Source organism: Sinocyclocheilus rhinocerous, unplaced genomic scaffold, assembly GCF_001515625.1.
Source record: "Sinocyclocheilus rhinocerous isolate Xijiao unplaced genomic scaffold, SAMN03320098_v1.1 scaffold946, whole genome shotgun sequence".
Taxonomy (NCBI): domain Eukaryota; kingdom Metazoa; phylum Chordata; class Actinopteri; order Cypriniformes; family Cyprinidae; genus Sinocyclocheilus; species Sinocyclocheilus rhinocerous.
In genome coordinates this window covers 2,100,821-2,118,205 of record NW_015633151.1, presented here as the reverse complement: position 1 = coordinate 2,118,205, position 17,385 = coordinate 2,100,821, and the positions used below count along the sequence as shown (strand labels likewise).

Genomic DNA, 17,385 nt, shown 5'->3' with positions numbered 1-17,385 from the left:
AAAAAAAAAAAAAAAAAAAAAATCTCTGTAAAAGTATCATAAAAGTGGTCCATTAGAATTGTGCACTGCATTATAAGTGTTCTGAAGCTGTTCAATAGCTATGTTGATGAACAGACCGAAATGTAAGTCATTCTTCACATCATTTGGCTACAATGTACCAGTTTTGTCCATTTTTGAGCTTTGGCCAAGGGGGAAGGTCAATGAATAACAGCTTAAATTTCCATCAGTATTAGAGTTTCAAAGTCATATTGACCGCTTTTAGGATATTTTTAGGGTATTTGTTGTTCTCATTTTGGAGACTATACAGGCCAAGTCCCCATTCACTTTCATTATATGGAAAAGAGCAGCAAGGATACATGATAACAGAATTGTCATTTTGGAGTTAATTTTATGTGCAAAAGTATGACAAAACATGATCTCTGTTACACTGTCGATGAAGCCAGTTTGATCTTTAAACCCTTGCTTGTAGCAGTGTGTATTGTTAACTTTTCAGCTGCTCTTAACTTACAACAAACCTGTTTTGAATCTGTTTGTCCTCACAGTTTGTGATGAGCACAAGGAGTTCAAAGATATGAAGCTGTTCTACCGTTTCAGGAAGGACGACGGAACCTTTCCACTGGACAGCGAAGCCAAAGTTTTTATGAGAGGCCAGCGGATATATGAGAAGTAAGCGCTTTCATACATAATTCAAATTCTGAGAGGTTATTGAATTATTAATAGTTTACTATTTGTTCTGATGTCCATTTGTTAAACATTAACATTATCATGTTTTCCCTCTGCTTCTTATTCATTATTGAGGTAGAGGTTGTTAAAGACCAAGCAAGGTAGTTTCCTTTCTACTCTTCCTCTCTAGGATGTGATTGTGTTGTTGTTCATGTGTGACACAAGTCTGTACATATTGATTTTGAGCATTTGGGAGTCTGTCCGGTAAATTAACAGTGTCCATAGAAACACAGGTTTCAAGCAGATCAAGCATGCTGTGTTCCAGCTGGTTACATTTAGAAGGAGCTGCTTAACCTGCAAGTTGTTGCTTTGCTGATGTAGCTCAGCTCAAAACCACACTCTCTATATGTTTACTGTAAAGTGAGAAAATACTTCCTTTTGGTTTACTGTTTACTGAACTTTAAAAAAAAAAAATGTTTATTTAATATTCATTTTATTTTATTAGTTTTCCAGTCTTGGTTTTGTCTTGAACTTTCCTTGTCTTGACCTAAGTATTTATTTTTTTTAAATATATTGTAATAATTTTTAACATGTTATGTACACTGAAAAAATTGGTGGTAAAACAGTTTTTATTCACAAATTGCTTTAAATTTGATAAATAGTTGCCAAAAAAATGGCAAATAACACATTGAATTAAACATGACATTTTGAGGTGGAAAAAAGGAAATAGTATTTTATTGTAACACATACTCCAATAATCTTTGTTATTTTTACAACCTCAATTTTTTTTACGCTGTACTGTTATCCACTGCTGTACATGACTCAACAGTTAAACAGTTATTTGTTTTAATTACAGTTATTTAATAGAAAGTAGCAAATAGACAAGGTGATCTAGTCATTTCTAAATTAAATTAATTTCTAGTAATTTAGTCATTCGTAATGTATGTAAGTAATAAGTAATTCCTCAAGGATAAGGAGGAATGTCGTAATATTTATTTTGTAAATATAGAAGCTGCATTTTATACAGTTTTTTTTTTTTGGTCGGATCTTAAAAAAACTTTTTGAGAATCTCAGTCCTAGGGAACATTATTCTGGTTCTGCTTTGTCATGATTGGATTGTGAAATGTTACCTAGATTTTAATAAAACTGATCAAGGGGGTCCTGACATTTTTTTTTTGTCATTATGTTTTAAAATGACATTTGTTAGACATGTAAAATAACTTCTGTTTAACCACCATTGAAGGTTTCTTTGAAAGATGATTATAATATCAGTTCATTTCAGGTCTTAATTTCACTTTACAATGGATCAAACACAAGGCAAGTGCTTTTTTGGTTGCATCATGTAGTGAAATATTAAAGTAGTGAACTGTTGAAGCAAGGTTAATCTGAGCCATGAATGGTTTACCCATCTTACAATAGCAGCTTGTGTTTGCTCTGCGATTATGACCAGGATGAGGTCGAGGTAGCAGCATGCGGTCTCTCTGTCCTGCTGCACTGTAGACGTTCCTCTGCGGGCCATCCTGCTCTTGCATAACAGGAAGATGAAGTCCAGCGGGAGACATCTGTCACACAAACCACCAGTGTGCTTTTATGTAATCACCATGGACACATTTGTGTTGCAGTCAGTATTTGTAGACTTTGCTCTTAGGGAAGCTTGTTTGGTTCGTTTCTCATTGCTGAAGAGCTCAGTCTGCTGATGGAGCATAAATATAAAATGTTTTTCAGAGTATATGGAGTACTCTGTCTAATTATGGGTCTAGAACTACATAGGAAAATGGCCAGGAATGTTTTGTGATCTGTTTCTAAGCGAACGTGATTAGCCTTTGTCAACTACCTTGGTATTTTTTATGCCTTCCTGGTGTTTTAAAAGGATTGTTTGCCAGTGTACTTAGTATATCTATACTGTGGGCTTGGGTCACTAAAGCCACATTTTAAAATGAGGCGAATGGTCCCTTAAATATCTTCAAGAACTTCCTGATTCGATGTTTCGATGCTTGAGGGAACTCCTGAAAAGCACATCCACTGTCCACTTCCACTTTAACCATCAGTTCAGATTTTAACTTGCTGTGGCAATATTTTACTTGGCTCTACCCTTCAAAATGATACATGTTTACATGTTGTCTTTCAGCAACTTACTTGAATGATGAAAAAAAATGAATAATGCATATATATTTATATATTATTTCTGTAAATTTTTATTATATATTATAAAATAATTTATTATATTATGTTTTAACATTATATATTTCATAAAACATTTTCAGGTAAATGTAATATATGATAAAGATTATTCAGTGTGTTATAACATTTTAAAAATATTTTACAGTTGTAAAAATCTCAGCAACATCTGGATAAATATTGTTCCCTTTCAGTCGGTCACTCCCGGGTCACATCGGTGACCGATGAATTGGGATCTCGCTTCGAGAGACCAATCTACTTTGAGTGTAAACTAAACGAGCCAATGCACATTGGCATGCGATGATTGCATCCAGCTGCCGCTGATGACAGCGAGAGCATAAATAGGCAGCAGGTGCAACACATTCCAGCTTTTCGCTTTGGAGCCGATCGACAACATCGTTCTGCTCCTGCAAAATCAGCTTCGTGTGTGACGAGTTCAACGCGCTCTAAGGGAGCTTTTGTGTTGGCGGACGGCGTTTCAGCGGTGGTCGTTCCTGTGTTCAGGCTGCACTACCTCCTGTTGTGCTGCAAGCGGCCATCTCCCCTGTGCGCCTCAGCACCTAGAAGAGCATTTCCCTGAAAGAGCTTATTTTCCTTAAAGAGCTACATGGTGCATCTTTGTAAAGACGACGGATCATCTTTTTAAAGATGCCGTTTCACCCGTGCGCTTCTGGATGCGGTCGTTACCTGGCGCCGGGTGATGGTCACGATCGCTGGCTGACGTGTCTGGGCATTAAGCACGCTGAGGTGGAGTTCGTGGATGAGTCATGTTCCCATTGCGGGAAGATGACCATCTCGGAGCTGCGGACCAGTCTCCGTTACAGAGGGGCGGAGTTCCGTTGCCTCTGCCTCGATCTAGCTCTTGTCCTGGCAGCAGCCAGATGAGGACTACTTCAGGCAGTAGCACGAGCGGTCTGAGGGTTACAGTGGTGGAAAACCCTCCAGGGAACCAACTCTCGGGGGACCATCGCTCCTCTTGCGCTCCGCAACCAGTCGGGCTGCCAAAAGAACGCGCTGGGCCCTTTTCAAAGAGCATACCAGTGGTATCCTTCGGCGCTCCTCCCGACGGCCGGATGTCGATCACTGCATCGGAGGGGGAGCTTTCTGGAGAGGAAGATTCAGCTGCGCTGCCACCCTCCGGGGCAGTAGCATGGCCTGAATCGGTTTTACAGCAGGCCCTACTTCATTGTACCCAAGAAAGGCGGTGGGTTACGACCGATCTTGGACCTGCGTGTCTTGAATCGGGCCCTTCACCGGCTACCGTTCAAGATGTTGACGCAGAAACGCATCTTCGGGTGCATCCATCCCCGAGATTGGTTGGCAGCGATCGACCTGAAGGACGCGTATTTTCATGTGCCGATCCTTCCACGCCACAGATGTGCATGTGCATATCAGTACAAGGTCCTGCCCTTCGGGCTGTCCCTGTCTCCCTGTGTCTTCACGAAAGTTGGGGACGGGCCCCCAACTGCACTGGCACATCAACTGCCTAGAGTTGTTAGCAGTACACCTTGCCTTGAACCGTCTCAAAAGGTGCTTACGAGGCAAGCACGTGCTGGTCCGGACGGACAACACTGCGACCGCTGCGTACATCAACCGACAAGGTGGTCTGCGGTCCCGTCGCATGTCGCAACTTGCCCGCCACCTCCTCCTTTGGAGTCGGAAGATTCTGAGGTCACTTCGTGCCATTCACGTTCCGGGTCTGCTCAACCGTGCAGCCGATGAGCTGTCACGAGCTGTGCTCCCGGGAGAATGGAGACTCTATCCCCAGACGGTCCAGCTGATTTGGAGTCGTTTCGGAGCCACTCAGGTAGACCTGTTTGCCTCTCCCTGCTTACCTCTCACTGCCAGTTGTTTTACTCTCTGATTGAGGGAACGCTTGGCACGGACGCACTGGCACACAACTGGCCGCGGGGCCTGCACAAATATGCGTTTCCCCCAGTGAGCCTTCTCACGCAGACACTCTGCAAAGTCAGGGAGGACGAGGAGCAGGTCCTGCTTGTGGCGCCTTACTGGCCCACTCGGTCCTGGTTCCCAGAACTAATGCTCCTCGTGACAGCCCCTCCCTGGCAGATTCCTCTGAGGAAGGTTCTACTGACTGTGCAACCTGTGGCACCCGCGTCCAGACCTCTGGAGACTTCATGTCTGGTCCCTGGACGGGACACAGAGGTTCTAGGGGACCTACCCCAAGAGGTAGTTGACACCATCACATGACATGCTTACGCCTTGAAGTGGAACCTGTTCGTTGAGTGGTGTTCTTCTCGCCGAGAAGACCCCGGAGATGCTCGATCAGAGTCGTGCTTTCCTTTTAGCAGCAAGGGTTGGAGCGAAGGCTGTCTCCCTCGAGCCTTAAAGTCCATGTTGCTGCAATCGCTGCTAACCATGACCTCGTGGAGCAGAAGTCCTGACCTGGTCACCAGGTTCCTTAGGGGGGCGAGAAGGTTGAATCCTCCTCGGCCTTCCTCTATATTCTCTTGGTACCTGTCTCTAGTGCTCAGAGCACTACAGCAGGGCCCATTTGAGCCCTTGCAGTCAGTCGAGCTAAAGTTTCTTTCACTGAAAACTCTGCTCCTGATTGCATTGGCCCCCATCAAGAGGGTAGGGGACCTGCACGCATTTTCGGTCGATGAATCGTGCCTAGAGTTTGGGCTGGCTGACTCCCAGGTAATCCTGAGGCCCCGGCCCGGCTATGTGCCCAAGGTTCCCCCTACTCCCTTCAGGGATCAGGTGGCGAGCCTGCAAGCGCTGCCCCGGAGGAGGCAGACCCAGCCCTAGCTTTGCTTTGTCCCGACCGCGCTTTTAAGATTGTACGTCGACTGGACACGAAGCTTCAGGAACTCAGAACAGCTCTTTGTTTGTTACGGAGGCCGGCAGAAGGGGAATGCCGTCTCCAAGCAGAGGATGGCCCACTGGATAGTGGATGCCATCACCCTGGCTTATCAGGAATAGGGTGTGCCCTGCCCGCTCAGGTTGCGAGCTCTCTCTACTAGAAGTGTTGCATCCTCCTGGGCGCTGACTCGTGGTGCCTCGCTGACAGATATTTGTAGAGCTGCAGGCTGGGTGACCCCCAACACCCTACGCTATGTTCTATAGCCTTCGTGTTGAGCCGGTATCCTCCTGTGTCACCTCAAACGAGTAGAGGCACTGAGAGGCCCCGGTTTAGTGTTGGCTTGCTAAAATTGCTCCAGAGTGTACATACTGTAGACCCTATCGAGCTCCTCCATCCCCTCAGCAGCCAGACGTGGCGGTATGTAGAGACGTAAGTGGATCCCATATGTGTAAATTCCACGGTATAGCCTTAGAGCCCGTGTTTCCCCTGCAGACTTCTGCCATTTTCCAAGAGGGTTACAATCACCTCTAAATCTTTCATATGCACCTAAACAGTTATCCATATGTGGAATGCCAGGTGGAACAGGTACGTTTTCCCAGTGTTATCCAATCTCACTGAGTGGGTAGTGCTACGACAACAGTGGCTGGCCTTCTTGTTGCGAGCCCCGGCCTACACCAAAAGGGGCTGCAGGTGGCTCGCACAGGACACTGGAAGGGGCAGCACCCATGGTGCTTTGGTAGGGATCCCAATTTGTCGGTCATCGACGTGACTTAGAGTGACTGACTGAAAGGGAACATCTTGGTTATGTATGTAACCCTCGTTCCCTGAAGGAGGGAACGGAGATGTCATGTCCCGTCGCCACGGCTGCTGTACTACCGCTGGGCGGCGGGGTTACCGGCTCGGCTCCTCAGCAAAAAAAAAACCTGGTATGCGTTGCACCTGCTGCCTATTTATGCTCGCACTGTCATCAGCAGCAGCTGGATGCAATCATCACATGCCAATGTGCATTGACTCGTTTAGTTTACACTCGAAGTAGATTGGTCTCTCGAAGCGAGATCCCAGTTCATCGGTCACCGACGTGATGTCTCCGTTCCCTCCTTCAGGGAACGAGGGTTACATACGTAACCAAGACATTGCATATTTACAGTATACTATTCAAACATTTGGGGTCAACATGATATGGTTTTAAAAACAGTAAAGTATTACTGTTTTAAAAGTATTAAATATTATTTATTTATGTGATGGAAAAGCTGAATTTTCAGCTGAATTACTCTAGTCTTCGGTGTCTCCTTCAGTGTTCCCTTATTTTTGAGCTCTGACATTGTTTCTCATGACTTGGCAAGACTGCAGCACTAAACAATATTTAGAGAGAGCAGTGTTGCATCACATTAAAATGGTGACCTGCTAACAGAAAAGCTAGATATAAAAGAATGATGATCAAAAACGGTAAGGGGCTTGAAACTAGGTCAATGTCACATTTCTTTTCTTCAGCAAAAGTCAGTCATTAATATAGGGTTGCTCAACTGCAAGCAGTTTGAAATCGCAGTTTGCCTTGGAAGGCACAAGAATAGACTTTGTATGTACATGGCATACATTTAATACGAAGGCTCATATTGCTGGCACAGCATGTTGACCGATAGTGAGTAATTTGTGCCCTTGTTTGGCCCATTGGGATGTTTGCTCAAGCTGTTTCAGCTGTATAACACTCTTTCTTGAAGATATTGACCCATGGCCTGCAATTCTAATATCTACTATGCATATGCTTCTATTATAAATGATCAGTTCTGAAATGGTGAAAGAGCCAGCAAAAGTTTTATTTTCCTCAGTTTTCTTCACGTTTTCTCTAAAGACTTGTATTTCTCAAGGCAATTTTTATTTAGCTATGATTGTGTGCTGACAACTAAATAGCATGTCTGAAAGCGTTTGGTTTTGACCCGTCAGCACCTGCCTTTGAATGGCGGAGAATGTTGCATTTCTTGAAAGTTCTGTTGCTCTTCTTTTGTTGTTGAAATTCAGCAGCATTATGAACTTTGACCTTGTTTTGATGAAATGTGAAAATCTCTTCAGAAATCATGCTGTTTTTTGGTGAATGATCTCTTAATGATATACGCAATGAGTTTGACATGTTAATAAGTACGCTGTCTCTCTCCGCAGGTTGATGAACACTGAAAACACCCTGCTGCAGACGCGTGAAGAGGAGGGAGTGACATATGAGCGGACGCTGGTGGCCTCAGAGTCTATAGACTGGCTGCTGCAGGAAGGTGAAATGCCCACCAGAGAGGAGGCTGAGCGGTTGGGACGCAGATTGCTGGAGCATGGCATCATTCAGTGTGTGTCAAGTTCGATAGGACTTGTAAAATAAAAAAAATAAAAAAAACAGTTACATGATACATTTTTGTATCATCTTTTTTTTTTTTATTTTGGCTTTTTTCTGGCATGCAACAAGAAAATAAGTAAATAAGCATTATAATTTTTTGTTTTGTTTTTTTAAAGAAACTTAAAAAATAAAATATCAAAAATTTTATATATATATTTTAAAATTATTAACTTATATAAATGGTTATATATAACTATTTATTGTTATTTGGTCATGTTTATTAAAATGTATTTTCTTTTGTGTGTGTGTGTGTGTGTGTGTGTGTGTAGGTCAATATAACAAAAAATCTGATAATTTAACTTTTTTATAATAAGGCAAGAATAGATTTTAGGTTGAAAAATGTCATGTAGTGTGACTTCCCAAAAACCTTCATGACATACTGTATATAAAACAATACATTTGACCTTTTCTTTAAATAAACATTAAGATGCACTCATCGTGTATTAAAGGTGTAATGAAAATATTATTGCTTCTTGCTTGATAGTTACACAATATGAGATTTTTATATTACATTAAATGAAACCTTTCTTGAAAAAAAAAAAGTTTGGATAACTAAAATGCACTAAATCAAACTTTCATTTGGTCATTTAAATTGAACATAACTTTAAAGGTATGTGTTACGGGGCGAACGAGACATGAGACGTGCGGGTGAGTGATAAGCGCTTACAATACTCGGCAGTGAATGGTTGTTTGAGTGAGTGTTATATAGTGAATGTGTGATTGATGACAGCTGTGTGCAATCAGTGCTGTGTGCAATCAGTGCTGTGCGCAATCAGTGCAATGGCTGATGGGATATGTAGTCCGGGATGACATGCAACAGTTTGTGTTGTGCGAGAGTCAATGTAATGAAAGGGTGACCTCTGGTGGTGATTGAACGGAAGTCCATGGACAGGATTCGTGACAGTATGGACCTACTGAACCAAAGTCATTGATTGACATTGTTTTAGATGGCATTGTTCCTGAATTTAAGTTCATGGTTTGCTGCATGAACTTAAAGAGATGATCTGTTATCATTTATGACAGATTATTAACAATGTTGATAACCAAACAGTTTCTACTCCCCATGGCCAACAACTGTTTGGATATCCACATTTTTCAAAATATCTTCTTCTGTGTTCATCAGAAGAAAAAAATTCATACAGGTTTAGAACGACATGAGGGTGAGTAAATGATGACAGAATTTTCACTTTTGGTAAACTATCCCTTTAATACTGTTTATTTGATCATTGATTTGTAGTCTAATTTGCTCATCATGACATGCATCATCCTTTAATATATATATGCATGCAAGAAAATGTGCAGTATTACTTTTATTTGTGTTATTAAATATGACAAGGGGTGATTGGTGGAGTCATGATTCAACAAGAGGAAAGACTCTTTGATGGTCAGCAACAGATGGACATACCTCTGACCAGGCAACAGCCAAACACAGCGTGACACACTAGAACACATCTGCACAAAAGGATTTACATGCATAAACAACAGCCGTATACACACACCCAATACAGACCTGTGCACACACACAAATATTGGCTACCACAGAACAGAGCTATAACCTTCAGTTTAGTCACACACACCCAACAGTCACATGCACAGCAGCACAATCAGAGCCCTGTTGAGTCTGATACAGTGTCTTTGTTTGACAGCACCTTTCCTGTCTGATTTCTGCTGACTTTGAGAAACCTGCCAAAGGCATCACAGACCGCCTCGTCTGACCTCTCCCTCTGCTCAGAATTTTTTTTTTACATAAAATTAAATTGAGACAAACTTTCAACACAATTAAGTTAAGCCTTAAAAAACAACAACAACAACAATAAAAAAAAAAACATTTAACGTACCTTAAATCTAAATAGTTTGGCCTACTAGATGCAATGGATTTTTTCCCCCAAGTAATTAAATGCTTTTAATTTACACATAATGCATATAATGTATAATATAATTACCCCCTTTTTTATTTATAAATGTTTTTAATTTCCTTTTTTTTTTTTGGCAACTGATACATATTTTCAGGTGTGCAACAATAAATAAATGCACCATTTTTAATTGCATTAATACATAACATCAGTTATTATTAAAAAAAATTCAATTTTTTATTAAATATTAACATTTTTTAAATAATTCACTGTTCACTAATTTATATAATTAGTTTACGCGAGAAAAGCACAGACCAAAACCTGCCAAATTAGCAATCAGTCCTTATTCCTAAACTCCTCAACAACATGCTTATTTCTCAGCTTAAATAAATGCACACTTGCCAAGATTCAGCAGTTTAATATTCTTGTTTCATTACTACCTCATAACTGAATCAGTGTCTCTCTCTCTATTATATTCATAGACGTGCAGATATGACCAAAACCACACCATTACTGAACAAAGGTTTTGCCCTGACTTGAATTTAGCTGACACATTTGGATACAGTCAACACAAAGCAGATCATGACAGGGCATCCTGGGAAATCTGCTGTTTTAAACCAACAAATCAGTGAAAAAATCTGGAGATGATTTTTTTTTTTTTTGCCTAGGGCGGTAGGGCAAAGGATACGGTAGAGATGAAAGGAGGAAAGAAAAGTAGGCTTTCAGCCTTTCTTGCTATTTTGCCACTTCTGGCCCCTCTCAGCCTCTAGCTGTTTGCAGAGAGAGGCCCCCTGACATGAAGTTGCGTAACTGGAAGTGTTGAGCTTGACTGTGAATTGCACTGCACTGTGTCGAGAAGCATGTGTAAATCTGTTGTCAGTGTTTCACAGCCAGTGAAAGTTGCACTGCACAGTTGTACGATGAATGATGAAGCATGACAAATTACACAAATGAACTCATTCCCCCTCTGTTAGGGTGGAGACGGCAGTGATCGCCACAGAGGGGGGAAACACCAGCTTCCTTTCAGGTTAGTCCACGATCATAAAGGAAATCTGCAGAATGCATGCACAACTGTGTTCATTACACCCAGTAGTTTGTGATATTGATTTTTAGGTTTAGCAGACACAGCTGTGGTCATTTACAGTGGCAGGTAGACAATGAACTTCTGGATGTGGTCTCATGCATTTTAATTTGCTGCTGATGCAGTGCACGGGTAGATAATGAAGATAGGACAACCAAAATCAATTTCAGCGTAATAAGGAAGTTGCTGAAAGGACAAATCTTGAGCACACATGTTGTGAAAGAGTGGAAAACATCGCATTCAGTTTGAAGTGTCATATTTGTGTACAAATATCTAATAAGCTAAAATGAGATTTACTTTTGTCCGCTGATTTAAATAATGTTTACATTTTTTTTATTTAAAATATTTAACTGATTTATTGTATGATATGTAAGCATATAAGCAAATAAATCACAGTGAATTGCATATATCAATATTTCCTGACAAAATCCCCTAAATGAAGATTATTCATAGACAAATGCATTTTTATGTTATACTTTATTCTCAAATTATTAATGTTAACAACATCAGCATTGCGTGACTGAGTATAGTGTGTGTAGATTTCAATTTCTGTACAGTCTAATCTCTAATTTTCATACCATTCGAACTCCCCATGGCCAACAACTGTTTGGATATCCACATTTTTCAAAATATCTTCTTCTGTGTTCATCAGAAGAAAAAAATTCATACAGGTTTAGAACGACATGAGGGTGAGTAAATGATGACAGAATTTTCACTTTTGGTAAACTATCCCTTTAATACTGTTTATTTGATCATTGATTTGTAGTCTAATTTGCTCATCATGACATGCATCATCCTTTAATATATATATGCATGCAAGAAAATGTGCAGTATTACTTTTATTTGTGTTATTAAATATGACAAGGGGTGATTGGTGGAGTCATGATTCAACAAGAGGAAAGACTCTTTGATGGTCAGCAACAGATGGACATACCTCTGACCAGGCAACAGCCAAACACAGCGTGACACACTAGAACACATCTGCACAAAAGGATTTACATGCATAAACAACAGCCGTATACACACACCCAATACAGACCTGTGCACACACACAAATATTGGCTACCACAGAACAGAGCTATAACCTTCAGTTTAGTCACACACACCCAACAGTCACATGCACAGCAGCACAATCAGAGCCCTGTTGGGTCTGATACAGTGTCTTTGTTCGACAGCACCTTTCCTGTCTGATTTCTGCTGACTTTGAGAAATCTGCTTATTCTGCTAAAGGCATTACAGGCCGCCTCCTCTGACCTCTCCCACTGCACCGAAAAAAACACAAATGTTACATTAAATTAAATTGAGACAAACTTTTCAACACAATTAAGTTAAGCCTTAAAAAAAGATGCAGTGGATTTCTTTTCAAGTAATTAAATGTCTATATAATTTATATATAATGCATATACCCCCTTTTAATATTTTTAATTTCCTTTTTTTTTGGCAACTGATACATTTTTTCAGGTGTGCAACAAGAAATAAATGCACAATTTTTAATTGTACTTATATTTAATAAATAACAAAGTATTATTAAACAAATTCAATTACTTTTATTAAAAAAATAAAAATTTTAAATAAGTCACTGTTCACTAATTTATAGCCTTAGTTTAAGCGAGAAAAGCACAGACCAAAACCTGCCAAATTAAGAATCAATCAATCCTATTTCTCAGCTTAAATAAATGCACACTTGCCAAGATTCAGCAGTTTAATATTCTTGTTTCATTACTACCTCATAACTGAATCAGTGTCTCTTTCTATATTATGTTCATAGGCGTGCAGATATTAAATAAAGCAAAAACCACACCATAACTGAACAAAGGTTTGTGCCCTGACTTTAATTTAGCTGACACATTTGGATACAGTCAACACAAAGCAGATCATGACAGGGCATCCTGGGAAATCTGCTGTTTTAAACCAACAAATCAGTGAAAAAATCTGGAGATGATTTTTTTTTTTTTTGCCTAGGGCGGTAGGGCAAAGGATACGGTAGAGATGAAAGGAGGAAAGAAAAGTAGGCTTTCAGCCTTTCTTGCTATTTTGCCACTTCTGGCCCCTCTCAGCCTCTAGCTGTTTGCAGAGAGAGGCCCCCTGACATGAAGTTGCGTAACTGGAAGTGTTGAGCTTGACTGTGAATTGCACTGCACTGTGTCGAGAAGCATGTGTAAATCTGTTGTCAGTGTTTCACAGCCAGTGAAAGTTGCACTGCACAGTTGTACGATGAATGATGAAGCATGACAAATTACACAAATGAACTCATTCCCCCTCTGTTAGGGTGGAGACGGCAGTGATCGCCACAACCAGAAAGCATGTTCTCTGCTTTTCCTGCATTTGCTTGTGGGTTGGATGTGGATGTATGTGCTCAGCTGTATGTGTGGGAGTTTTGTTCAGGAGGACACAGTGAGTGGAGAGTTTAGTTTAGTTTAACACCATTAGCATGATTTGGGCTAAAGAAGCTACCTTTATGATACTATTTTAATCAGTTTTTAATGCTGAGTTATGTCCATTAAATAATCAATGTTCATTTAATTTTCATAGAAATTCTGACTGAAAAGACTGATCTATATTTTTCACCCATTTCATCAGTGTTACAACAGTGCTTGTTCTGCTTCAGATTAACCCAATGTTGAAGGTTTTTTATTTTTCACATACATATTTGATCCTGGACCACAAAACCAGTCTTAAGTCGCGGGGGTATATTTGTAGCAATAGCCAACAATAATGCAAATTATTATTGTTATACTTTATTCTCAAATTATTAATGTTAACAACATCAGCATTGCGTGACTGAGTATAGTGTGTGTAGATTTCAATTTCTGTACAGTCTAATCTCTAATTTTCATACCATTCGAATTTCATACCAATAAATTCTTTTAACCCAAAAGATTTCCTACCGTGAATATATCAAAACTTAATTTTTGATTAGTAATGTGCATTACTAAGGACTTAATTTGGACAACTTTAAAATTCTCAATATTTTGATTTTTTTGGCACCCTCAGATTCCAGATTTTGAAGTAGTTGTATCTCAGCAAAATCCTATCCTAACAAACCATACATTAATGGAAAGCTTATTTATTGAGAAAAATTGACCCTTATGACTGGTTTTGTGGTCCAGGGTCACATATTAAGGCTATAAACGATCCGTCACCTGCAGGATCCTCACATGTGATATACCTAGTAGCCGGGAAAACTTCTTTATGTTTACAGACGTGACATAATGACGCAGCAGCATGCTCAAAATTCCCGCGAAAACCTACCTGTACCACTCAAATTAGAAAACATGATTATAAGCTAACTGATGTGAATTGGGCTAAAGTAAGGCGATAGTTTTGAACACTGAAAATTCTCAATATTTTGATTTTTTTGGCACCCTCAGATTCCAGATTTTGAAGTAGTTGTATCTCAGCAAAATCCTATCCTAACAAACCATACATTAATGGAAAGCTTATTTATTGAGAAAAATTGACCCTTATGACTGGTTTTGTGGTCCAGGGTCACATATTATATTTGATGAAGTGCAGTGAAATGGTTTTCCCTAGTTCGCACAGTGCACATCTGTTTCCAACATTAATAAAAAGTCAGCATATTAGAATGATTTCTGAAGGAAATTAAATATAAGGCGATAGTTTTGAACACTGGATGGTTATGTACTTGCTCAAATATTGCTTTCGGATAATTTTTAACCAAAAAAAGCAGCTTTGCAGCTTTAACTTTTGTTTAGATTTACAAAATTTAGATTCATGCTAGTATTATACTAGACAAAGCTAGAATATAGGCCTTAATCATGTTGAATAATGAATTACAGTAAATGTAAACTCAGATTCAGTTTCAGATCAAGTGTTTTTTTACAGTGTTGGCCTGTAGATTCAGTATCACGCCGTCATGAGTCAGTAGAGGAAGTTAGCTCAGTGTGTTTTGGGACTGGGCCTCTCTGGTTCCTCTTCTCAGAGCTGATTTTGATTAGTAATGTGCATTACTAAGGACTTAATTTGGACAACTTTAAAATTCTCAATATTTTGATTTTTTTGGCACCCTCAGATTCCAGATTTTGAAGTAGTTGTATCTCAGCAAAATCCTATCCTAACAAACCATACATTAATGGAAAGCTTATTTATTGAGAAAAATTGACCCTTATGACTGGTTTTGTGGTCCAGGGTCACATATTATATTTGATGAAGTGCAGTGAAATGGTTTTCCCTAGTTCGCACAGTGCACATCTGTTTCCAACATTAATAAAAAGTCAGCATATTAGAATGATTTCTGAAGGAAATTAAATATACACTAACTCCACCCACCAACGTGTGATTGGGCTAGTCAACACTACAAAAGACTATTATCAAACAACAGCTCCAGTGGTGTAGGTGGTCAAGTGCGTGCCGTGGTCCTTTTGACACAATCGACCTGAGTTCGAATCCACCTTTTGCCGAACTTTATCACTTAGGAAAGGCATTTATTTACAATAAAAATGAAGTAAATAATCGAAAAGTTAAAAATAAAGTATCGGGTAGGGTTAGGGTAGGCATAGGGAGGAATTTATTGTCCCAATAAGGTGGCATCCATTTAATAATTTTGAATTAAAATGATAATTTACACTCAATACTTATTGCATACTGTTTTATAATGTACAATACTGAGATACAGTTAATTGCCACTATTTGCAATAAGTAGAATAAATAGCAGAAAATCCTGTTATTTTAAAGGGGTCATATGATGCTGCTAAAAAGAATATTATACTAGACAAAGCTAGAATATAGGCCTTAATCATGTTGAATAATGAATTACAGTAAATGTAAACTCAGATTCAGTTTCAGATCAAGTGTTTTTTTACAGTGTTGGCCTGTAGATTCAGTATCACGCCGTCATGAGTCAGTAGAGGAAGTTAGCTCAGTGTGTTTTGGGACTGGGCCTCTCTGGTTCCTCTTCTCAGAGCTGAATAAAATATGAACTGTCATTTTTCATGCGCCTGTGGTGTGTGTATTATATGTATGGTGTGCCTTTGTTTAAACATATGCAAGTGTGTAAATTCAAGTTTTATAACTGCCAGTCAAGTTGATTAGCACACAACACTTTTTCTTTTTTATCGCATGTTTTGATGGCAATATAATCAGTGTTTTTTTTTTCTGACAACAGTGCAATTTGTTTATTAATTATTTGCTATTATTTATAATTTCACAATGATATTACTCAAAATAAATAAAATAATGAAAAAACAATGATGAATAAAAATATGATGGAATTATTTATTTATTTATTTTCTTATTTATATTTATTTATTTAATTATTTAGTTATATACTGAAATAAAAAGGTATAATTATATGATAAAATTTTAAATAAAGCATTTTCAATTGACCAGTGATTAGCCATTTGTTTAATTAATGTTTAAAAGGACTTACATTTCTATGAATAAATAAACAAGAAATATGACTTTTATCAGTTTGAAAGGTTGATTTATATACATTTTCATATATATTTTATAGACATTGTATATACATTTCATTTTATTCATATATTATTATGTATTAACATAGATTTTTTTCATCACATTCTTGTTTTAAGTAGCATTCCAAGTTATTTAATATATGACCCCTTTAACATAGTGTAAATAGAATCTATAGCTATTTGCACTTAGTGTAAATGGCATATATCGCTAAGAAACTATGCTATTTTCACTTAGTGTTTTTAATAAAAATCATTAAAAATCTTTGAAAAACTGATCCTAAACTCGTGAACGGTAGGGTATATGTCATTTTTATTTTGCCTTTTGATATTTATTTGTAAATTTATATGTAATGTCATTTTTTTTAAAAATATTTTTCTGTACTTTTATATCTTTGTATGTGCCATAAAATTGCAAACTGTGGCCATGTTACATGAGTAAGCAGAAAAATGGACCAGGCTTTTTGCATACAGGCAAAACACTTGTTCTGCTAGACTAGCCATGTAGTGATAGTCAGACAATGAGTTAGTATTTAGCTCATTTAGCTTAACTCTCTCCCACACACATTTATCTGCATTCCTCTGCACCACAAATCATATGCATCCACTATGCTTCACTGCCCATAACATATCCGATTGATTTTGCTTGTTTTAAAGGTATAGTTCACCCAAAAATGAAAATGTTGTCATCATTTACTCACCCTCATGCCGTTCCAAACCTGTATACGTTTCTTTCTTATGCTGAACACAAAAGAAAATATTTTGAACAATTTTGAAGAACCAAACAGTTGTTGGTCCCCATTGACTTTCATAGTATGGAAAAAAAAAAATTCTAAATATATTTAAAATATAAATTAAAATATTTAAAATATAAATAAACTTATAAAGGGTTGAACAGAATTTTCATTTTTGGGTGAACTATCCCTTTTATGTCAATATTTTTTAACTGATACTCGTCATACTTTCAGCTCCAG

At 38.6% G+C, this 17,385-nt stretch overlaps 1 protein-coding gene across 1 annotated transcript in view; it reads left to right on the top strand.

Annotated features, from left to right (window-relative positions):
• The window catches only part of LOC107743215 (DEP domain-containing mTOR-interacting protein-like), a 44,901-nt gene that overhangs the window by 5,433 nt on the left and 22,083 nt on the right, over nt 1-17,385 (top strand). Inside the window, exons 3-4 of the mRNA XM_016556358.1 lie at nt 543-666; nt 7,823-8,002. Coding sequence (XP_016411844.1) covers nt 543-666; nt 7,823-8,002 — 304 coding nt within the window. The remainder of the gene's footprint in view (nt 1-542; nt 667-7,822; nt 8,003-17,385) is intronic.